The sequence below is a fragment of the Citrus clementina genome, unplaced genomic scaffold (assembly GCF_000493195.1).
Source record: "Citrus clementina cultivar Clemenules unplaced genomic scaffold, Citrus_clementina_v1.0 scaffold_8, whole genome shotgun sequence".
In the NCBI taxonomy this organism is placed as follows: Eukaryota; Viridiplantae; Streptophyta; class Magnoliopsida; order Sapindales; family Rutaceae; genus Citrus; species Citrus x clementina.
The window spans coordinates 15,892,128-15,916,937 of NW_006262022.1; the positions used below are offsets into that span (position 1 = coordinate 15,892,128).

The following is a 24,810-nucleotide window of genomic DNA, read 5'->3' on the forward strand; positions in this document are numbered from 1 at the left end:
TATAATGATATACAACTATCAATGGGTTGATGGATTTGTCAAATGACGCGTAAAGGTCATGGCTCAATTATTCAAAAGCAAACAGTAAAAAAAGAAAAACAATGATTAGATAGAAATCACACCATCAAAAGCAATAATGCAAACCATAAATCAAATGGATATGTACTAGTAGTTGTTATTGTGGCTCACATCTTCCTCTGGTTTTACATCCAGAAATGGCTTGAATGGCCTCTATGGATTGATGATAGGCTTCTCATCCAATTTTCTCATAAACTAACAAACAAGTTGTTTAAAGTCACATTCTCAAGACTATAACGTGCACTTTTTTTTTGGAATAATGGCCAGAACTAGAAAATTGCTCTCTATACGCATCCACTGGGATACATTTTAAGTGTCAAAATGATATCATCCAATGACTCTTTATTCAAGTCATCCCTAGTGAATTGAGTTTTATTTTCATTGTTATCGACACAATTCCTAAAGAATTACATGGACGTCCTTTGTATTCCATTCAAGTACACTTATGACAGGATATTAGGAGTCGTGTAGCTCTTCATTTTCTTGCATAATTTCCTTTCCCGCAACCAATCATGTGAGCAACAAATTTAAGAGGTAATCTTCTTCAAGTTCTGCCAGCTGTAATCTTCTTTCCGATTAGCCTATTGCATGTCAACGTTGAATTTCTTGATAGCTCAGTCGGTATGCATGATGCTCGAGTTCCACAGGTAAGTGATAAGCTTTCCCATACACTAGTCTACAGGTTGACATCCCAATAAAGGTCTTCTATAATGCTTTCTATATGCTGGCACATATCATATGAAGAACAAAAAGTATAAGCATCTCAAAACAAAGTTGGTAAATAAAAACCATCTTGTAAAACTTTAGTAATAGTTTTCCCCTAGAATGACCTCACAGCTTGTTCAGGGCATCTTAACAATGAAAGAATGTTTTGAAATTTGCTCTTCATGACACATTGTCTGATAATTTGGCCGCATAATACTTAATACAGATATTGGTCATTCCAAAAGAAATTCTTCATTTTGCAAAGAATTTGGTTTTGTCTTGCTTAGTCCAGTACTTTGGAAGTTGACTTGTTTTTAGCATACCATGGTAGTACTTCTACCCTTATTAGTTGTTCATCTAGGAATGATTTATTTAATGTTAATGATCTGGAATTGTGTCAAAATTGAGATGAGAAAGATGATCTAGCACCACATTTCTTTTTATGTCTTTCTTATCTTTGAACTCAAGATCGTATTCCTACAAAAGTAACACTCCTAGAATTAGTCTAGCCTTTGCATCTTTTTTTATAAGAATATATTTAAGAGCATCATGATTTGTGAACGCAGTTATTTTACATCCTATTAGATAAGATCAAAAGTTTTCTAATGCAAGCACTACTGCTAGCATTTCTTTATCAGTGGTTGAGTAATTCAATTGTGCATCATTTAATGTCATACTAGCGTAGTAAATGACATGAGGAATTCGATCAACTTTTTGGCCTAATACTATTCTACTACATAATCAGATGTATTACACATGAGTTCAAAAGGTAAGTTCTAGTTTGGAGGCTGAATAATGGATGATGAGGATCTTTAGTAAGTAAATTGCATAAGGGCCTAGAAATCTTGATAGAGAATCTTTAATAAAATGTCGATAAAAGAACAACATGCCCAAGGAAAAATCTTACTTCCTTGATCGTTTTAAGTGGAGGGAGGATGAAAATGAGATACACCTTGGCTTTGTCAACCTCAATATGTTTGTACGAAATAATGTGACCGAGAACTATACCTTGTTTTACCATAAAACAACACTTCTCCCTGTTCAAGACCAAATTCTTCTCTATACATCTATGTAGAACTAGTGTTAGATGATGCAAACACTGATCAAATAAATCACCAGAAATAAAAAAGTCAACCATAAAGACTTCAATAAAACATTCAACAATATTAGAAAAACTACTTAACATCCATCATTGAAATATGGCAGGTGCATTGCATAATCTAAATTGCATTCTCCTATATGCAAAAGTGTCAAAAGGGAAAGTGAAAGTAGTTTTCTCTCTTAGTCTTTTAATTCTATGGGAATCAAATTATATCCTGAGTATCCATCTAGAAGGCAATACAATTTCTAACCTGCTAATCTATCAAGCATTTGATCGATAAACGATAAAGGAAAATGGTCTTTTCATGTGACAGAATTCACTTTCCTACAATCAATGCATGCGCACCACCCTGTAGCCACTGTAGTAATTATTAACTCATTGTCAACATTGGTAACTATTGTGCCTCCTAACTTTTTAGGGACAACTTGCACCGGATTAATCCATAAACTATCAGAAATAGTGTAAATGATGCTTGTATCTAATAATTTAAGGACTTTAGCTCTAACAACTTCTTTCATATTAGGATTTAGTCAGCGTTGCATTCCTAGTAGGTTTACCATTTTCATCAAGATGAATATAATGCATGCAATCTATTAAGTTTATAATTTTTATGTCAGCGATGGTCCATTTTAATGCTCTTTGTGCTCTTTTAAAATACTCGACAACTTACTCTTTTGGTTTTCATCAAGAGAGGATGAGATGATTACTAGCAAAGTACTTTTATCTCCTAAGAATGCATACTTCTAAGTGTCAAGCAATGGTTTAAGTTCGAGCTTCGATAGTGCTTCTGATGATAGGCCAACTTTTTTCCCTGATGGGGCCAGCTACTCTATTCTTGCCTTCTATTTATTGGTATCTAAGGATGGTGATGAATCAAGTAAGGCATTAACCTCATCAATTGATCTATCAATATCAAAATCTATACCAAAATGAGTTAAATATTTTTGTAAAGAATCATCATTTAGGTTCGAAGGAAAAGTATGATCAATTAATTTTTTAATTAAATCAACATCAACAATTCCATCATCACTATTTTGATGTTGTTTAGCAATGTTAAGGATATTTAACTCTATAGTCATGTTTCCAAAGGACAACTACATATTTCCAGTCTGCATTGAATGTGTGCATCAATAGTTGCCAAGAAAGGTCTATCTCGATTAATAGGGATGTGCTTCTTCGGATCTTGCACTGGTTGAGTGTCAATCACAATAAAGTCAATAGGAAAATGAAACTTGTCTACCTAAATAAGACCGTGAGGTATTTTCATGGATCGGTCTAAGTGCTACAACACAACTAGAGTTAGGTGTAATTCTTATAATCCAAGTTTCTCAAACACTAAGTAAGGTAAAAGATTTACACTTGCTCCTAAATCCAACAAGGCATTCTCAATTTTTGAGGAATTTTATATTGGAGTATAGAACTAATGTTTTGAACATGAATGTTTCTCTTTTAGTGCAAAAGTCTTAAAGAAACTTGACATAAGAAGGCACTTATTTAATAGCATCAAGCAAAGGGATGTTAATACTTGTTTAAAAATCTTCATAATCCCACTTGTGGAATTTCCCCTCTTTACTTTAGCTAACCTATGGGGAAAAGGAGCTTTAGGGATGTATTCTCGTGGTTGCTTTCTTCTTTCTCCATTGGTAATAAGGCCTTAGAGCCTGAAGTTTGTCTTTTTCACCAGCATCTCTACTTTGTTGTCCACTACTTTGCCTTTTCTTAAGATCATGATGTCTTTGACTTCTTCATGCTGTTAGGGTGAACTTATACTCACTTCATGCACTCCGTTAGGATTGGGTACTGGCTGACTTAGGAATTTACCAAACTGTGTACCAAGTACGTGGCGTTGTTATACCAGAGCAATGACAACATAGTTGTCCTTTGGACCAATAGTTTGCATGCTTGGGTTTCCAGTCGATATACTTAGAAACAAATTCGGCTAGGTGACCAGTAGGGACGACTGTCGCACACTTACCACTCAGACATGAATGCCAACATGGCACTGGGAGAAAAGAGTGAACTGCGTTAAACTGTCTGGAACTGGGCTTAAGGAGAACTTTCTGATGCACAAGATCCTTCAGAGAGGCGAGTGTAGAGCATACTTGTTATAGATAGAGATGAACGGCTATGGAAGTCTATAGTTCTTCTAACTTAACAGAGAAAACTTAGAAGAAACTTAGAAGGTCATGATAAAATATCTTACAGGAAAATTTTTATTTCATAAAACTCTTCTACTTACAACTGAAACATAAGGTGCCTTATATAGAAAATCATCAAGGACAGGACCCCTTGAATAATTATAATCGACAAACGGGGACATGCTTTTAGAAAGTAAAGCACACCGACTAAGACTTTTACATAAGACAAAGCAAAGCATCCAAAGCTGATATTTACAAGATAAGGGACACACAGGAGTCACATGGGCGGCTGCATCAAAAGTTGTGTGATGGCGACAAATTGTCAACATCGCTATCAATTTCTGCAAAAGGCTCTTTTGACCAATGGAGATTGGCATACATGCTCTCATAGTCAATGTCAGTTTTGGAGGGTGCTGAAGGAGACGGTGTTTTTCCTTGTGGTTGAGTTGGCATTATTTGGGAAGGATTTGATTGTGAGGACTCACCAAATGTCTGGAGAAGAGAAGTAAAATCTTCCCAAGGGTCTTAGAAATCTTGAAATAGGACATCAGTGTAGTCAGACTTTTCTTCTTTGATGAGAATACCTATTGCTGGAGGAGTGTTGGTTGTGGTATGGGTTGGGATGTGGAGAATTTTGTGTTTTGGTCCAAGAGAGGTATGTTGAATGTTAGGAGATGGAGGTTGAACATGGTTAAGTTCAAGAAGAAAGGATCTCAGATTATTAACCAATTGTGGATCATGAGAAATGGGAAATGGATGTGGGACAGTTATCCATTCATAAGCTTGATCTTGAGTCCAAAATAATTTTGTCACAGGATGTTGGAAATAAGGTCGATGGACTATGAAAACTATGGTGAACAAATCACCTTCTGATTCTGGGAGAATGTTAAGATTATTTTTATCACAGATTCACTGAAGTTGTTTATGCCACTAAGAAAGTGGTGAAAACCATTCAAAAAGTGTCCAAATGAGGGAGGAGGCTTGGGAAGGGTCAAGGAGATGACGAAGAACAGATTGGACTGGGAAGACAATTTTTGTGGCATAGAGGACAGTGAGACACCAGAGATACCAAAGTTCGTCTTCTATGATATGAATAAATGGATCAATGGTAAGGCTTGTGAGGAAGAGTTTGTCTGGGTTGAAACTTAGGAAATTATAGGGTTTTTGCTAATGGATGTTCATGAAATATCAGAAAACAAATTTAGTTGCGAAGTCTTGAACTTGATGTGGTGAGGAAAGGTTATATTGAATGGAAAAGATTTTTTGGTAAGGGCTATAAAAGGTAAGGATGGTGCCGTTACTATGACAGGAATGGTTAATAGAGAGGTGACTAAAATGCATGAGGAACTAGAAGTTGATTTAGGAGGTCTAGATAGAAGGTCAGGGATCAGGTTCTTGTCTCCTTTTATATGCTGGACTATGAAGTCATACCTGGTAAACCAATTTTTGAGATGGAGCAACTGTTTGTCTAGTAGTGTCTTGTTCTTATAGTCCAGAATTTTGGGAAAAGATGAGTTATCTAATCTGACCAAAAAGTTATGGCCAACTAGATGAAACTCAAATATTTGAATTCTATATTTCACGGTTAAGGCTTCTTTGTACATGACGTGGTAGTGTTTTTTCGATTATTTGAATTGACCACTGGTGTGGGCACAGTAGTATTCTTGGTTAGCCTGCTTGCAAGCTAACTTCTTTATGCACGTTTAGCTAGCCATCATGATGGCCACTTGCATTTTTCTTTTAGTCGAATGGCCTGTAATCAATTTGGGTGAAGTATATATGGGTAATTCAGTTTTGAAAATGTACCTTTAAAGCAATGAATCATTTATTCATATCATAAAGAGATAGCTACATTTATAGATGAAAAAAAAACATGCATTCATAAATAACTTTTCTCTAGGTAATGAGATTTCATGTCATTACATGACATGGCAGGAGTTAACCTAAGGGAAGCAAACTTATAAGCCTTTTGATTTGCTGTAACTATTTCTAAGAATTGAAAAGAAAAATTAACCATTATGGGGACCAATGTGGTGTCCACAAGGCCTGCACATAAGATTGCAAACATAAATTTATAAAAAATAAGAGGTAAAAGAGAGTAGTGATCAGAGTGGTCTATTGATAATATTTCTTCAGCATAGTTGTATTTGTTGGGTGCTTGGCTGTGGTACCATCCATGTCCAGTAGCATGTAAGTACTTGAACCAACCGGCTTATCTATTCGATAATAATCTTCCTAGTTGGCGCAAAGAACTCCTTCTGAAGCTACCTTAGTGTTCAAAGTTATTCTCCTAAGCATTAGATCTCCTTTCTCAAAAGCTCACGAGCAAACCCTTTTGTTGAATAACTCAGAGACATAGTGTTGATATATTGTTGTTCTGAGTTCCGCTCTTTCCAAAAGCTTCATTATGGGTATTAATTAAGATTCCTTCAATTCGATGGAGCTTACCTCATTGGAGTTTATCTTCTTTTTTTTTTCAATTGAGAGAAATGCTTAGTGAAGGGATATACTCCACTAACACCTATTCTGGTAATTGGGTAGTCCCTAATGAGGCCATTTTGGCTATGTTGTCAGCTTCACTGTTCTTGACTCTTGGGACTTACTCTACTTTCACTTTTTTAAGCTCCATTATTAATTCCTTAGCCTTCTTCAGATAAGCTTTTATGTTCTCCTACTTGGTCTGGTATTTCAAGCCAACTTGGTTTACCACCGATTGAGAATTACTCCCAATAATGAGTCTTCTTACCCTAAGAGCTTTGTATATCCTTAACCAGTAATGATTGTCCTATAATCAACCTCATTATTAGAGGCTTTGAAGAAGAACTGCAATGCATACTAGAGCTTTACTGCCCTAGGGCTTACAATGACCAAACCAACTTCACTTCCATATGAATTCAAAGATCTACATATATAGACATCCCAACACTCATAAGGTTTTGGTGGTTACCTCCTCGTTCAGCTCCTCTAGATTCCTTTTCCTCCTGAATCATTGGCGAATTCTACTGAGAAATCAGTGATGATTTTCACTTTAATGGCTGAGAAGGATGGGGACTTTCTATCTCTGCCTCGATTGCTTCATACCTCTCTTGGTTGAAGGCTTTTCTCTTCTGTTTCATTGACTTATGATGCAAGTCAACATTGAGTCTACGGTAAGATACCTCTGTGTCTATGCCTAGCATAACTTTATGCATCCAAGCAATACATCGTTAAACCCCCGTAGGAAGGTAATCAGTTGCTCTTTGTTGGTTATTTTTTATAAGCAATTACTACCAATGCCAATGTTCAAGTATACACAACAAGTAATAAAGTGATGAGTATTCAAGATCGCCTCCACAGGGATTGATGTTACTCAAAATACTAAAGCAATAACAATAGTGCAAATCAACTTAAGATCGAAACAATCAATTGTCAAGTAATACCTATCGTAATTAATGATTGTGAGAGATTTAAATAAAATAATATTGTAATGAAATAAAATAGGTTAAATGTGTCTAAGATTCAATTGAGATTATAGTAGTTGAATGATCAAACTCTCCTTATGGGGTGACTGTTGTTTATCAAGTTAGTACCAGTTGTTACAATAAGTGCTGCAGCACTGGGCAAAATAAATCTGCATCCTCAGCTATCGCATATTGGAAGTCTCATACCTTTAAATCTATTAACAATGACCAGTTGCTAATATATTTATGGTACGGCATTATAACCTTTAATCTCTCCACCCTACAAGGTGAACACCTATGTCTAGTGTGTCACAAATCTTAACTTCAAGTATTGCCCTTATGGGATTCAAGATAACTTAATCCAGGAAACTCGACTTAAGATCAAGTAGTACTCTAATAATATCCGCAAAGACATGCCCTTTTGCTGCTCTATCTTAACTAAAGCTATTAAATGGGTGGTCAACCAAAATAACAGTTATATTCATAAAAACTACTAGAGTAAAATGCTACAGCAAGGCTATAACAACATGTAAGAACAGTCAAAAACTCATTGGATTATTTGTCACTCTACTACAAGTAACTACAAGTAAATTTAGTTCATATTCTGAATGAGAAAAATAAACATAAATATATGAATCCCGGGATACATCAAAACAATTAAAGGAAGAAGAGAAATATAAGTTGAGCAAGGTGAAAGACAAATCCAAATAAGTCTGCACGATTCTTCAATGTTGCCGAAACAGTACTATCCAATTCTGATCTTCTTCTTCTTTCCTTGATAATTATTCTGATGACAATTTCTTGCCGCCCTTCTATGTGGTGCACGCCTCCCTTTTATATTGCAAATTAGGGTAAATGAAAGCCCATAAGCGTGCATGTGTTAAATTAGGAAACATGCATATTGCGCTTCTGTGGCTGACCCGCGCCTAAGTTCTCTCCCGCATTGCTCCCAGATTGCTATAGCACTGGTTGCTCTAACATCCGCAACAATACTGCATTATTCCCGATTGTGCTTTACTTCTTTTGTGGCCATCTTCTTTCCTCCTCTTGCTCTTCTAATGTCTCAACATCCACTCATGAATTTAGACTTTCTGAAAACCTACGATTATGCACCTGTTTTTAGCACAAATTACTTTGATTCAAGCAAAACTTATTAAAACTCAACTAAAATTAATGTTTATTCAAAATGTAATAAAAACACCTTATTTGTTCTCTAAGTGATCTTGATTCAAGTTCAGAAATGATGTAATAACTCTCATTTCCTAGAGTTATCACACCCCCAAACTTAAACCATTACTTGCCCTCAAGTAATGACACATACTAACACTTCACGCAAACAATCATACACACAACTTTAGCTCTTTTATCAACTTTGCAAGGATTCTTCCACCTTCATATCACAATCCCAATCATGCAAGATGACCATAGTAAATTAGTTCTAGACTTAAGCTTCTTTCTGTCCACAGTGTGTGTGTGCTCCTTCGATTGAATTCCAGAGATGCTATAACATCACCAAGGGACTACATGAATTTCAGCAGTGAGAATACTTCATTCATAAATGGGTAACATAACTTTCACATACTCAAACTGTGATGATTTGAAGATTGATAAACTAGGGAATATTCAACCTCCTCGCTGTAATATTTATCTTTCATGTGAATGTCAATTAATTGTAATGATGACACCCAATTACTCAAACCATGCCCAGATCAGAGTTGATGCAGTAATATCTGTAATATAATCTTATTTAGAGGTATTTTTTACTCAAGGCTGAACATGGGGCTCAGCAACAGACCTGCCTACTCAATGCCTTAGACAGAGGACTTTTTTTTAAAAAAAATATGCTACAGCATTGCTCATAACTCTTGCTACATTTGAACACAATTCTGCATATGAGGTACATACTTAGATCTGGTTACTCAGCAACTTGAGTCATTAAAACAGAGTGTATTTCATAGATATCACAATCAATCAAACTTGCTTCTCCCCCCAAACTTAGGATCTTTTCTATTCTTTTGGCTCTACTCTAGCAGTCTCATACAATTCAACCAAAGTTTAAGTGTCGGGACAGAATTTCACTTTCATCTATAATTATCTCTACTTGGTATTCTCATAAATACTGAATAACACTCAATTTATCTTCATTAGGTTTTTAAATCCATACATAAATATTAGATAACAGAGCTTCACATAACACAAACATAAACAAAATGCATTTGGAAACACAACCCCCCCAAACTTGAGAGTTTCTGTGTCCTCACAAGCAGACATAACAAAGGCATACGAGCTGACAGGGATATGAAAGACTTTAGAAAATACCACGTAATTTGACAAACATATATATTTTTTTAAGAATGAAAGGAACTAGTAAAGAAAGAAAACTCCCCTATGGTGGGAACTGCGGTACATGACGGGTTGCTATCAGCACTTTTTGGATGCACTGCGAAGCTTGTCTTTGGTGAAGCTTGTGGGGAAGTAGCTGGCAATGTCTTTGTCTTTTTCTTCACGGGGCTGGTGATAGGAGTTGTGGCTGGGGTTACTGTAACAGTGCCTTTAGACGTACTGCCTTTTCTCTTGCTGGATTGTCGCGGACTGGTACGAATAGGCTGGCTAGGAGTTTGCTGTAGAGGAATTGGAGTTGATGCGTCAGCTGCCTGTCCTTCAGCCGTGATAGCAGTAATGATAGCAAGTAGTTGCTTGGCTTGTGTAGGTGTAGGCGTAACCCTAGCTGCTACAGCAGCCAGCTCGGCATCAACTTGCTCCATTTCATCTTCAAAGACTGGAGGTGTTGCCATTTTTGCGTTATCCTTGTCCTTTCCCTTGCTTGCAAGGACTGGAATAGACGGTTTCTCTTCAAGGTCCTCCTCCTCTTCTTCTTGAATAATGTGCTTTTTCCTGATTTTGGACTGGGTGGGGATGGAAGGTTCTTCACATTCTTTCTCCGAGTTGTCCTCTGCCTCTGTGGGTGAGCTATCTGTTTCAGACTTGTCACCTTCTTCTTCAGGTGGATTAGATGGTTCAGATCTTCTTATTCTGCCTCTGCTTGTGGTTCGACTGCAGCTTCTTCTGCTGGTTCATTTGTGGCAGTGGCTTCTTTACTGGCTACTGCTAGAGCACCTATGGTATTGGTGTCAAAATTATACTGCTGGAGCAAGGAATCAGGGAAGTTTCGGTGAGTACGTTTTATGTACAGAGCAAATTGGTGTAGTTGGTTGTCTAGGTGTTGTAGATAACTCCGAAACCGATCGTTTTCCCTCTGCTGAGCTTCCACACATTGAGTTATACTGGTGTTGAGTGCTTGGATCGTCTGTTCTAAGCTAATAGCTCGTCTTACTTCTGTTACAACAGCTGGTTCAGTGGTTGTTCCAGCACTCTCACCAGCAACTCTCTCAATGGTACGTGCCGTAAAGGCACCTTCATTCTTGACATGTTCATCTCTAGCATTAAGACGAACACCAGAAATTACACAAATGATGGTGATGAGTGACGGGAATAGCAAGACAGCAGTTCGGTGAGTCTTAACTGCACAATCCTGAATTTCTTTTACGATGATGCTACCCACATCTATGGGCAGCCCTCGAACAATAACATATAACAAGACCAACCTCTCTTGTGAAACTGTAGTATTGTGAGTGGTAGGCATAAGCCTAGATTTCAGAAATTTTACCCATACCTTAGCAATAGGTTTCAAATCTATCTTATTAACTACACGCCCTTCCTCGTTAGCCCATGATGCTCCTTCGATTGTAAGAGTTGTGAAAATGGTGTTCCACTTTTTCGGGGTCAATTTATCAAGCAACTTGGCATACTCACAATTAATTTCAGCAGGTAAATTATAAAAAGCATTTATAACGTGAGAGTCTAATGGAACAAGTGTGTTTCTTACCCAAATGTTGTGCTGATCAAGGCTTACCAAATTGGCGTAAAATTATTTGACTATTGGTAGCACAAGATCTCGAGGGTGGTTGCAAAACTCTAACCATCCACGCTTTGCTACAGCACTGTGAATTGTTTGCACAATTCCAGTGAGTTTTTCTGGAAATTAAAACCCTTTTTCTTCTAGAATCTTATGCGGCTCTATGAATTCTTCATATTTTTCTTCGGCGTGGTAACTTTGGAAGCTTGACGGATCTTTAAGGCGGCTGGCTGTTTTCTTATACCTCGGCATTGCTGTAGCAGTAACAAATTGAAGCTAATGTTCCTGAGAGTAAAATGAGAAGAAGAGGATAAGAATTAGGAGAGTTGTACTTGCGAAGGAGATAGGGAATAGTGTCGTAGCACTAAGCACAGTGACTCCTTTTTATAGTGGACTTTCATTGAAGATAAATACGGTAACTAGAGATAATTGAGGAAAGAAAATATTTTGAATTAAATGTGAATATCCCAAAAACATCGGCCAGTGAAATTAAGGCATTAATTTCGGAGATTTTATTCTGCAATTTCTATCCACATCCATGCATCCATCTGTCACGATTTTATCTCCAACGGTAAGTGAGAGGCCCCATCTTTTAATTTACTGTAACAGTAAAATGTGTTGCTGCAGCACCCATTCGCTTACTCTTGCAACGGATACATACTCCACACTAAAGCTTCTGACACGTGGCTCACCTCTGCACTCTGCCACCATACACTTTCACTTGTCAATATGAAATTTAATTGTCACACATACTTCCCACAAACTAAAATTAATTCTAAAATTATTTAAAAATAAATAGATCAAATGATAGCAAAGTAAAGAATGCAATAATGTGAAAGGATAAAATTAAATGGCTAGCATAGAAAAACAAAATTAAATAAGATGGTAAAGAGGGAGAGCTGTCAACAAAACCAAAGGAGATCAAAGTTGGTTTGAAGTGGTTGTCTCCATAATGGGTTGCCTCCCATGGAGCGCTTGATTTAAGGTCCTTCAGCCTAACCTTCTTTCATTGTTCAATAGCTGAGTTCTTTAAGGAGTAACACCTCCTTTGAACAATCTGCCGCTGGATGTATATAGTGCTTAACCCTGTGTCCATTAACCTTGACCTCTTGACCTGTTTGTTCATCTTGAAGATCAACAGCTCCATGAGGATAAAATTTTAACAGCTTAAATGGGCCAGACCATCGTGACTTGAGCTTTCCCGGAAATAATCTTAGTCTTGTGTTGTGGAGCAACACTAATTGACCAGGGTTGAATTGCCTGTGTTGAATATGCTTGTGTGCCAGTGTTTTGTCCTCTCTTTATAGATTCTTGCATTTTCATATGAAAATAGCCGTAATTCATCAAGCTCACAAAGTTGAAGCTTTCTTTGCTCTGCTGCAGCATGAATATCCCAATTTAATTTCTTCAGTACCCAATGTGCTTTATACTCTAGCTCTAGTGGCAAATGACAAGCCTTTCCATAAACAATTCGGTAAGGGGACATGCTGAGTGGAGTTTTGTATGATGTTCTATAGGCCCATAGTGAATCATATAAGTGTAAAGACCAATCCTTCCTCGTTGGGTTCACCACTTTTTCTAAGATCTTTTTAATTTCTCTGTTGGACACTTCAGCCTGACCATTAGACTGTGGGTGATATGTTGTTGCTACCTTGTGTCTGACTTCATATTTTACCATTGCTGCAGCAAAGACTTTGTTACAAAAATGTGTACCCTCATCACTAATAATTGCTCTAGGAGTGCCAAACCTGAAAAAAAATATTTTTCTGAAGAAAAGCCACTACTGTTTTAGCATCATTGGTAGGCAATGCTGCAGCTTCTACCCACTTGGAGACATAATCCACAGTAACAAGGATATATAAGTTCCCAAAGGATGGTGGGAAAGGTCCCATAAAATCTATTCCCCAGACATCAAAAACTTCCACTTCTAGAATGTTAGTCAATGGCATTTCATGTCTCCTAGTTATGTTTCCTGTCCTTTGACACCTGTCATAACATTTAACAAATTCATAAGCATCTTTAAAAATAGTGGGCCAGTAATAACCTGATTGCAGTACTTTAGCAGCTGTTCTGTGACCACCAAAATGTCCTCCATATGCTGCAGCATGACATGACTCCAGTATGTGGGGAATCTCTCATTCTGCAGCACATCTTCGTATTACTTGATCTGAGCACAGCTTGTATAAACGTGGGTCATCCCACTGATAACTTCTAACATCCTGAATAAATTTATTTTTCTCTTGAAATTTCAGCTCAGGCGGTAGCAACCCACTTACTAAATAGTTAGCAAAGTCTGCATACCATGGAGAATCTGACTGCTGCAGCATTTGTGCTTGCTGTACCACCAACAGCTGTTCATTAGGAAAAGTTTCAGTGATGTCTTTCCTTGTCAATGTGTTTGTGTCTACTTCCAGCCCTGACAGGTGGTCTGCTACTTGATTCTCGGTCCCCTTTCTATCTTTAATTTCCAGATCAAATTCTTGTAGCAATAAGATCCATCTGATTAATCTTGGCTTGGCATCCTTTTTTGAAATTAAGTATCTGATGGCTGCATGGTTTGTATATATAGTCACTCTATTGCCCACCAAGTAGGCTCTGAATTTGTCAAAACCAAATACTACGGCTAGCAACTCTTTCTCTGTAGTGGTGTAGTTGATTTGAGTTTGAGTAAGAGTTTTGCTTGCATAGTATATGGAGTGAAAAACCTTATCCTTTCTTTGCCCTAATACTACTCCCACAGAATGATCACTAGCATCACACATCAACTCAAATGGTGAAGTCCAGTCTGGAGATATAATTACTGGAGCAATGATCAGAGCTTTCTTTAATTCTCTAAATGCTTAATGACACTCTTTGTCAAAGTGAAAGGGCTTGTCATGTTCCAACAATGAGCATAATGGTTTAGCTACTTTGGAAAAATCCTTAATGAATCTTCTGTAAAATCCAGCATGACCCAAAAAGCTCCTAATACCCTTTACTAAAGTTGGAGGTGGCAATTTATCTATTACCTCTATCTTGGCTTTGTCTACCTCAATGTCATTCTTTGATATCTTGTGACCCAATACTATTCCTTCTTGCACCATGAAATGGCACTTTTCCTAATTGAGTATTAAGTTGGTCATCGCACATCTTTTAAGAACTTCTTCTAAGTTGTGTAAACCATCATTGTATGTTTCTCCAAAAACTAAGTCATCCATGAAAACTTTTAAAATTTGCTCTACCATATCAGAAAATATAGACATCATGCATCTCTGAAAAGTTGCTGGAGCATTGCATAACCCAAAGGGCATTCTTCTGAAAGCAAATGTTCCATAAGGACAAGTAAATGTAGTTTTCTCCTGATCCTCTAGAGCTATAGCAATCTGGTTGTAGCCTAAATACCCATCTAAGAAACAATAATATTGTTTTCCAGCAAGTCTGTCCAACATCTGATCTATGAATAGCAGTGGAAAGTGGTCCTTCCTTGTGGCTTTGTTTAGCTTCCTGTAATCCATACATACTCTCCAACCAGTCACTGTCCTTGTAGGAATAAGTTCATTCTTCTCATTAGCTATTACTGTTATCCCTCATTTCTTTAAAACACATTGAACTGGGCTCACCCATGAACTATCTGATATTGGGTATATGATTCCAGCATTCAATCATTTGATGATTTCCTTCTTCACCACTTCTTTCATAATAGGGTTCAACCTTCTCTCGTGTTCTACCGAATTGCTGGAGCAATCTTCTAACAGGATTTTATGCATGCATATTGATGGGCTTATCCCCTTTATATCTGCCATGGTCCATCCAATTGCTCTTCTGTATTTTCCAAGCAAATCTACTAGACTCTGTTCTTGACCTGCATCCAAAGTAGAAGAAATGATTACAGGGAGTGTGTTGTTTTGACCAAGATAAGCATACTTCAAATGTGAAGGTAACAGTTTTAATTCAAGACTAGGAGGTGATTCAATAGATGGTAAAGTTGTTTTTACTTCCCTGTCTGAAAGATTCAGATGTTCAATAAACCTGTTGTGCCTATCAAATTGCTTTTCTTCCATCCAATCTGTCTAAATTGCTGCAACATCTTCCTCTTCTACATCATCAAAGGTAGTGACTTTGTCAAATACATTACTGTAGCATCTGTCCATTATGTCTGCTACAATAAAATCCACTACACTTAGGAAATTACAGTCTTCTACTTCATCAGGGTTCCTCATAGCCTCTAGTACATTAAATGTGACTTGCTGATCATTCACTCTCATGGTGAGCTCTCCTTTCTGCACATCTATCAGAGTCTTTCTAATTGCTAGAAAAGGTCTTCCAAGTATAATGGGTACCTCTTTATCAGCTTCAAAGTCCAGTACAATGAAATCCACTGGAAATATGAATTTGTCAACCTTCACCAGTACATCCTCTATTTTACCTTCAGGGTATGCATGAGATCTGTCAGCTAATTGCAGAGTGACTGTTGTTGGTCTACATTCCCTTACTCCTAGTTGCTTAAATACAGATAATTGCATCAAATTAATACTGGCTCCTAGGTCACAAAGTGCTCTGCCAGCATACCTAGTTCCTATAGAGCAGGGTATTGTAAAACTCTCTGGATCTTTCACTTTTGCAGGAATCTTACTTTGGAGCATATGACTGCTTTCCTGTGTTAAAGCAACAGTTTCAAATTCTCCCAGCCTTCTTTTTCGTGCCAAGATATCTTTTAGAAATTTCACATAATTTGGCATTTGCTCCAAAACTTCCACAAAAGGTATATTTATATGTAATTGCTTCAGCACTTCCAGGAATTTACTGAACTGCTTGTCTTGTTTTTGCTTCTGGAACCTTTGTGAGAAAGGTGGTGGATGTCTAAATTGCTGGGTGGCTTCAAGGGGTAGTGAACCTTGTTTGTTTGGGTAGGTGCAGGTTGTGGCTACTAGTGTTGCAACTTCTTTTTCAGCATGTTCTGGTTGATTTTCCTCTGCAGTTGCTGTAGCTTGGCTCATGTAACCAGTGTCTTGATGGGGGGCTTGTTGTAACATGCTTCCATTTTGAGGTGGTTTTTGTGCTGAATTGAATTTTGTCTCATTTTTTGTCACATCAACTGGGGTATCAACATTCTTTCCAGATCTCAAATTAATTGCCTTACAGTGTTCTTTGCTCTCTCTTCTAAGGTCTTCTGTGTTGTTACGTAGGCTTCCTTGAGTTCTGCTGCTCATTGTTGTGGCTAGTTGTCCCATTTGGTTTTCTAGGTTTCTTAAGGATATAGCTTGACTCTGCACAATTGCTTCATTCTTTGCAATGTACTCCTTAATTAGTGCTTCCAATGAAATGATTGTATCCTGACTGATATGCTTTTGCCCTTGACTTTGCTAATGAAAACCAGGTGGTTGTGTGTTTCTATTTTGTCCATTTAATGCTGGAGCATTTCGATTCTGACTACTCCATGAGAGATTTGGGTGTTGCTTCTAGCCAGGGTTGTAAGTATTTGAATATGGGTTGTTCTGAGGTTGTTGATTGAAATTACCCACATAGTTTACTGAAACTAGATTTCCAGGACAATTATCAAAGTCATGTTCTTCACCACAATATACACAAGAAAGTTCAGCAACTTGCTTTACTGTTGCTGGAGCAGATGTCATGGCCTTTACCATGTTAGTCAATGAGGTTACTTGTGCTGATCCTCTTGCTGCTCGTTGCCTGGCTGAAGGCCACTGATAATTATTATTGGCAATTCTCTCCAGAATTTGATAAGCTTTTCAGTGTAAGATTTGGATAACAGGGCTCCGTTTGCTGAAGCATCCACCATTAACCTTGTACTCGGATTCAACCCATTGTAAAAAATTTCTAATTGAATGCAACAGAGAATACCAGGATGAGGACACCTTCTGAGCAATTCTTTGAATCTTTCCCAAGCCTCGTACAAACTCTCATCTTCAAGTTGATGGAAGGAAGTAATCTCATTCTGCAACTTTGCATTTTTTGTACGTGGGAAATATTTCATTAGGAATTTATCAGCCAATTCATTCTATGTAGTGATGGAATCAGATGGTAACAAATTTAACCATGCTCTTGCTTGATCTCTTAAGGAATAAGGAAAGAGTCTCAGCCTTAAGGTATCTTGTATTGCTCCAGTAATCTTGAAGGCATCACCTACTTCCAAGAACAATTTAAGATGGAGATGAGGATCTTTATTTGGCAATCCATTGACTTGATCAACTGTTTGCAACATTTGAAACATCACTGGCTTCAACTCAAAATTTGCAGCTTCTACTTCAGGTCTGATGATGCCAGGGTGTACAACTTGAGGAGTTAACACAGCATAATTTCTTATAGCTCTGTCTCTGTCATCAGCCATGTAAATAATATTGTTATTGCTTGGCTGTCTCCCGTTAGCTTGTTCATTCTGCTCTTCTTGAATGTTGACTGGTTGTAAGGGCCCGTGAGGATTCAAATTTCCCGCATCTTGCAAATTATTCATGTTTGAAACAATTTTTGAATTCCTTTGTTCTCTTCGCAGTCTCCTGACAGTCCTTTCAATCTCAAGATAGAATTGGATACCACAGATCTGTCGTTGTGCATGCATGTACCGATCTGCCAATAAATATAATGAATCAAATCAAATTTGGCGCTATCAAGATTTACTTCATACTTCAAAAATAAACAATCAATCCCCGACAATGGCGCCAAAAACTTGTTGGTTATTTTTTATAAGCAATTACTACCAACGCTAATGTGCAAGTATACACAACAAGTAATTTAAGTGATGAGTATTCAAGATCGTCTCCACAGGGATTGATGTTACTCAAAATGCTAAAGCAATCACAATAGTGCAAATCAACTTAAGACTGTAACAATCAATTGTCAAGTAATACCTATCGTAATTAATGATTGTGAGAGATTTAAATAAAACAATAGTGTAATGAAATAAACTAGGTTCAATGTGTCTAAGATTCAATTGAGATTATAGTAGTTGAATGATCAAACTGTCCTTATGGGGTGACTGTTGTTTATCAAGTTAGCACTAGTTGTTACAACAAGTGCTGCAGTACTGGACAGAATAAATCTGCATCCTCAGCTATCGCATATTGGAAGTCTCATACCTTTAAATCTATTAACAATGACCAATTGCTAACATATTTATGGTACGGCATTATAAGAACAGTCAAGAACCCATTGGATTATTTGTCACTCAACTACAAGTAAATTTAGTTCATATTCTGAATGAGAAAAATAAACATAAATATATGAATCACGGGATACATCAAAACAATTAAAGGAAGAAGAGAAATATAAGTTGAGCACGGTGAAAGACAAATCCAAATAAGTCTGCACGATTCTTCAATGTTGCCGAAACAGCACTCTCCAATTCTGATCTTCTTCTTCTTTCCTTGGTAATTATTCTGATGATAATTCCTCGCCGCCCTTCTATGTGGTGCACGCCTCTCTTTTATATTGCAAATTAGGGTAAATGAAAGCCCATAAGCGTGCATGCGTTAAATTAGGAAACATGCAGATTGCGCTTCTATGGTTGACCCGCGCCTAAGTTCTCTCCCGCATTGCTCCCAGATTGCTGCAGCACTGGTTGCTCTAACATCCGCAACAACACTGCATTATTCCCGATTGTGCTTTACTTCTTTTGTGGCTATCTTTTTTCCTCCTCTTGCTCTTCTAATGTCTAAACATCCCCTCATGAATTTAGACTTTCTGAAAACCTACGATTATGCACCTATTTTTAGCACAAATTACTTTTATTCAAGCAAAACTTATTAAGACTACTAAAATGAATGTTTATTCAAAATGTAACTAAAATGTAATAAAAATACCTTATTTGTTCTCTAAGTGATCTTGATTCAAGTCTAGAATTGATGTAATAACTCTCATTTCCTAGAGTTATCACACCCCCAAACTTAAACCATTACTTGCCCTCAAGTAATGACACATACTAACACTTCACGCAAACAATCATGCACACAACTTTAGCTCTTTTATCAACTTTGCAAGGATTCTTCCACCTTCATATCACAATCCCAATCATGCAAGATGACCATAGTAAATTAGTTCTAGACTTAAGCTTCTTTCTGTCCACAGTCTGTGTGTGCTCCTTCGATTGAATTCCAGAGATGCTATAACATCACCAAGGGACTGCATGAATTTCAGCAGTGAGAATACTTCATTCATAAATGGGGTAACATAACTTTCACATACTCAAACTGTGATGATTTTAAGATTGATAAACTAGGGAATATTCAACCTCCTCGCTGTAACATTTATCTTTCATGTGAATGTCAATCAATTGTAATGATGACACCCAATTACTCAAACCATGCCCAGATCAGAGTTGATGCAGCAATATCTGTAATGTAATCTTATCTAGAGGTATCTTTTACTCAAGGCTGAACATGGGGCTCATCAACATACCTGCCTACTCAATGCCTTAGACAGAGGACTTTTTTAAAAAAAAAAAATATGCTACATCATTGCTCATAACTCTTGCTACCTTTGAACACAATTCTGCATATGGGGTACATACTCAGATCTGGTTACTCAGCAACTTGAGTCATTGGAACAGAGTGTATTTCATAGATATCACAGTCAATCAAACTTGCTTCTCCCCCAAAACTTAGGATCTTTTCTATTCTTTTGGCTCTACTCTAGCAATCTCATACAATTCAACCAAAGTCTAAGTGTCGGGACAGAATTTCACTTTCATCTATAACTATCTCTACTTGGTATTCTCATAAATACTGAATAACACTCAATTTATCTTCATTAGGTTTTCAATCCATATACAAATATGCGCAGCTTGTCCCTCAGCCGTGATGGCAGCAATGATAGCAAGTAGTTGTTTGGCTTGTGCAGGTGTAGACGTAACTCTAGCTGCTGCAACAGCTAGCTCGGTATCAACTTGCTCCATTTCATCTTCAGAGGCTGGAGGTGTTGCCATTTTTGCTTTACCCTTGTCCTTTCCCTTACCTGCAAGAACCAGAATAGACGGTTCCTCGTCAAGGTCCTCCTCCTCATCTTCTTGAATAATGTACTTTTTCCTGATTTTGGATTGGGTGGGGATGGAAGGTTCTTCACGTTCTTTCTCCGAGCCTCTGTGGGTGAGCTATCTGTTTCAGACTTGTCACCTTCTTCCTCAGGTGGATTAGATGGTTCAGCATCTTTTGATTTTGCCTCTGCTTGTGGTTCGACTGCAGCTTCTTCTGCTGGTTCATCTGTGGCAGTGGCTTCTTCACTGGCTGTTGCTAGAGCACCTGTGGTGTTGGTGTCAAAATTGTAACAAAAAATGGGATGGAATTCAATTCAGCACAAAAATTACCTCAAAATGGAAGCATGTTACAATAACCTCCCCTTCAAGACGCTGGTTACATGAGCCAAGCTACAACAACTACAGAGGAAATTCAACCAGAGCATGCTAAAAAAGAAGTTGCAATACCAGTAGTCACAACCTGCACCAAACCAAACAAACAGAGTTTGATATCTCCTGAAGCTACCCAACAGTTTAGACATCTACCACCTTTCCCACAAAGGTTCCAAAAGCAAAAACAAGACAAGCAGTTCAGTAAATTCCTAGAAGTGCTGAAGCAACTGCACATAAATATACCTTTTGTGGAAGCTTTAGAGCAAATGTCAAATTATGTGAAATTTCTAAAAGATATATTGGCACAAAAAATAAGGCTGGGAGAGTTTGAAACTGTTACTTTAACACAGAAAAGCAGTCATATGCTCCAGAGTAAAATTCCCACAAAATTGAAAGATCTAGGGAGTTTTACAATACCCTGCTCTATAGGAACTAGAATGCTTGCAGAGCACTTTGTGACTTGGGAGCTAGTATTAATTTGATGCCATTATCTGTATTTAAGCAGCTGGGAGTAGGGGAATGCAGACCAACAACGGTCACTCTGCAATTAGCTGACATATCTCATGCATACCCTGAAGGAAAGATAAAGGATGTATTGGTGAAGGTTGACAAATTCATCTTTCCAGTGGATTTCATTGTATTGGACTTTGAAGCTGATAAAGAAGTACCCATTATACTTGGAAGACCTTTTTTAGTAACTGGAAAGACTATGATAGATGTGCAGAAAGGAGAGCTCACCATGAGAGTGAATGATCAGCAAGTCACATTTAATGTACTAGAGGCTATGAGGAACCCTGATGAAGTAGAAGATTGCAATTTCCTAAGTGTAGTGGATTTTGTTGTAGCAGACAGAATGGACAGATGCTGTAGTAATGCACTTAACAAAGTCACCAGCTTTGAGGATGTCGAAGAGGAAGATGTTGCAGCAATCCAGACAGATTGGATGGACAAACAGCAATCTGATAGGCACAACAGGTTTATTGAACACCTGAATCTTTCAGACAGGGAAGTAAAAACAACTTTACCATCTATTGAATCACCTCATAGTTTTGAATTAAAACGGTTACCCTCACATTTGAAGTATGCTTATCTTGGTCAAAACAACACACTCCCTGTAATCATTTCTTCTACTTTGGATGCAAGTCAAGAACAGAGTCTAGTAGATTTGCTGGGAAAATACAGAAGAGCAATTGGATGGACTATGACAGATATAAAGGGGATAAGCCTATCAATATGCATGCATAAAATCCTGTTAGAAGATTGTTCCAGCAATTCGATGGAGCACCAGAGAAGGCTGAATCCTATTATGAAAGAAGTGGTGAAGAAGGAAATCATAAAATGGTTGGATGCTGGAATCATAAACCCAATATCAGACAGTTCATGGGTGAGCCCAGTTCAATGTGTTCCAAAGAAATGAGGGATAACAGTAATAGCTAATGAGAAGAATGAACTTATTCCTACAAGGACAGTGACTGGATGGAGAGTATGTACGGATTATAAGAAGCTCAACAAAGCCACAAGGAAAGATCATTTCCCACTTTCATTCATAGATCAGATGTTGGACAGACTTGCTGGAAAACAGTACTACTGTTTCTTAGATGGGTATTCAAGCTACAACCAGATTGCTATAGCTCCAGAGGATCAAGAGAAGACTACATTTACTTGTCCCTATGGAACATTTGCCTTCAGAAGAATGCCATTTGAGCTATGCAATGATCCAGCAACTTTTCAAAGATGCATGATTTCTATATTTTCTTATATGGTAGAGCAGACTTTGGAAGTTTTTATAGATGACTTCTCAATTTTTGGAGAAACATACAATGATTGTTTACACAACTTGGAAGAAGTTCTTAAAAGATGTGAGATGACCAACTTAGTACTCAATTAGGAAAAGTGTCATTTCATGGTGCAAGAAGGAATAGTGCTGGGTCACAAGATATCCAAGGATGATATTGAGGTAGACAAAGCCAAGATAGAGGTAATAGATAAACTGCCACCTCCAACTTCAGTAAAGGGTATTAGGAGTTTTTTGGGTCATGCTGGATTCTACAGAAGATTCATTAAGGATTTTTCCAAAGTAGCTAAACCACTGTGTTCATTGCTGGAGCATGACAAGCCATTTCACTTTGACAAAGATTGCCTTCAAGCATTTGGAGAATTAAAGAAAGCTCTGATCACTGCTCCAGTAGTTATATCTCTAGAGTGGACTTTACCATTTGAATTGATGTGTGATGCTAGTGATCACTCTGTGGGAGCAGTATTAGGGCTAAGAAAGGATAAATGTTTTCACTCCATCTACTATGCAAGCAAAACTCTCACTCAAACTCAAATCAATTATACCACTACAGAGAAAGAGTTGCTAGCAGTAGTATTTGCTTTTGACAAATTCAGAGCCTACTTAGTAGGCACTAGAGTGACTGTATATACAAACCATGCAGCAATCAAATACTTAATTTCAAATAAGGATGCCAAGCCGAGATTAATTAGATGGATCTTATTGCTTCAAGAATTTGATCTGGAAATTAAAGATAGAAAGGGGACTGAGAATCAACTATCAGAGCACCTGTCACGGCTGGATGCAGACACAAGCACATTGACCAGGAAAGACATCACTGAAACTTTTCCTGATGAACAGCTATTGGTAGAACAGCAAGCACAAATGCTGCAGCAGTCAGAATCTCCATGGTATACAGATTTTACTAACTATTTAGTAAGTGGGTTGCTACCACCTGAGCTGAAGTTTCAAGAGAAAAAGAAATTTCTTCATGATGTTAGAAGTTATCAGTGGGATAACCCACATTTATATAAGCTGTGCTCAGATCAAGTAATAAGAAGATGTGTTACAGCAGGAGAGATTCCCCATATACTGGAGTCATGTCATGCTGCAGCATATGGAGGACATTTTGGCGGTCACAGAACAGCTGCCAAAGTTCTGCAATCAGGTTATTACTGACCTACTATTTTTAAAGATGCTTATGAATTTGTTAAATGTTGTGACAGGTGCCAAAGGACAGGGAACATGACTAAAAGACCAGAAATGCCATTGACTAACATTCTAGAAGTGGAAGTTTTTTATGTCTGGGGAATAGATTTTATGGGACCCTTCCCACCATCCTTTGGGAACTTATATATCCTTATTGTTGTGGATTATGTCTCCAAGTGGGTAGAAGCTGCAACATTACCTACTAATGATGCTAAAACAATGGTGGCTTTTCTTCATAAAAATATTTTTTCCAGATTTGGCACTCCTAGAGCAACTATTAGTGACGAGGGTACACATTTTTGCAACAAAATCTTTGCTGCAGCAATGGTAAAATATGGATTCAAACACAAGGTAGCAACAACATATCACCCACAATCCAATGGTTAGGCTGAAGTGTTCAACAGAGTAATTAAAAAGATCTTAGAAAAAGTGGTGAACCCAACAAGGAATGATTGGTCTTTACACTTGCATGACTCTCTATGGGCCTATAGAACAGTATACAAAACTCCACTCGGCATGTCTCCTTACCGAATTATTTATGGCAAAGCTTGTCATTTGCCACTAGAGCTAGAGCATAAAGCACATTGGGCACTGAAGAAATTAAATTGGGATATGCATGTTGTAGCAAAGCAAAGGAAACTTCAACTTTGTGAGCTTGATGAATTACGGCTATTTTCATATGAAAATGCAAGAATCTATAAAGAGATGACAAAACATTGGCACGACAAGCATATTCAGCTCAGGAAATTCAACCCTGGTCAATTAGTGTTGCTCCACAATACAAGACTAAGATTATTTCCAGGAAAGCTCAAATCATGATGGTATGGCCCGTTTAAGCTGTTAAAATCTTATCATCATGGAGCTGTTGATCGTCTAGATGAACAAACAGGCCACGAATTCAAAGTTAATGGACACAGGGTTAAGCATTACATACATCCAGCAGCAGAATGTTCAAAGGAGGGGTTACTCCTTAAAAAACCCAGCTATTGAACAATGAAAGAATGTCAGACTGAAGGACCTTAAATCAAGCGCTCCATGGGAGGCAGCCCATTGAGGAGACAACCACTTCAAACCAATTGTGATCTCCTTTGGTTTTGTTGACAGCTCTCCC

The 24,810-nt window shown here is 37.7% G+C and overlaps 1 protein-coding gene, 1 non-coding gene and 1 pseudogene across 2 annotated transcripts; 1 reads left to right on the forward strand and 2 right to left on the reverse strand.

Annotated features, from left to right (window-relative positions):
• Positions 1 to 10,258, reverse strand: part of LOC112096403 — a 66,666-nt pseudogene extending 56,408 nt beyond the window's left edge.
• A 5,170-nt stretch (positions 10,259 to 15,428) lies between these two features.
• On the reverse strand, positions 15,429 to 16,589 carry LOC112096404. The gene has a single exon (XM_024179826.1). The coding sequence runs from the start codon at positions 16,587 to 16,589 to the stop codon at positions 15,429 to 15,431; it is 1,161 nt and encodes a 386-aa protein (XP_024035594.1).
• Positions 16,590 to 17,216: 627 nt separating this feature from the next.
• LOC112096494 lies at positions 17,217 to 17,322 on the forward strand. Its single transcript, XR_002904397.1, has one exon. It is a non-coding gene; the product is annotated as a small nucleolar RNA R71 (small nucleolar RNA).
• Positions 17,323 to 24,810: the final 7,488 nt, after the last annotated feature.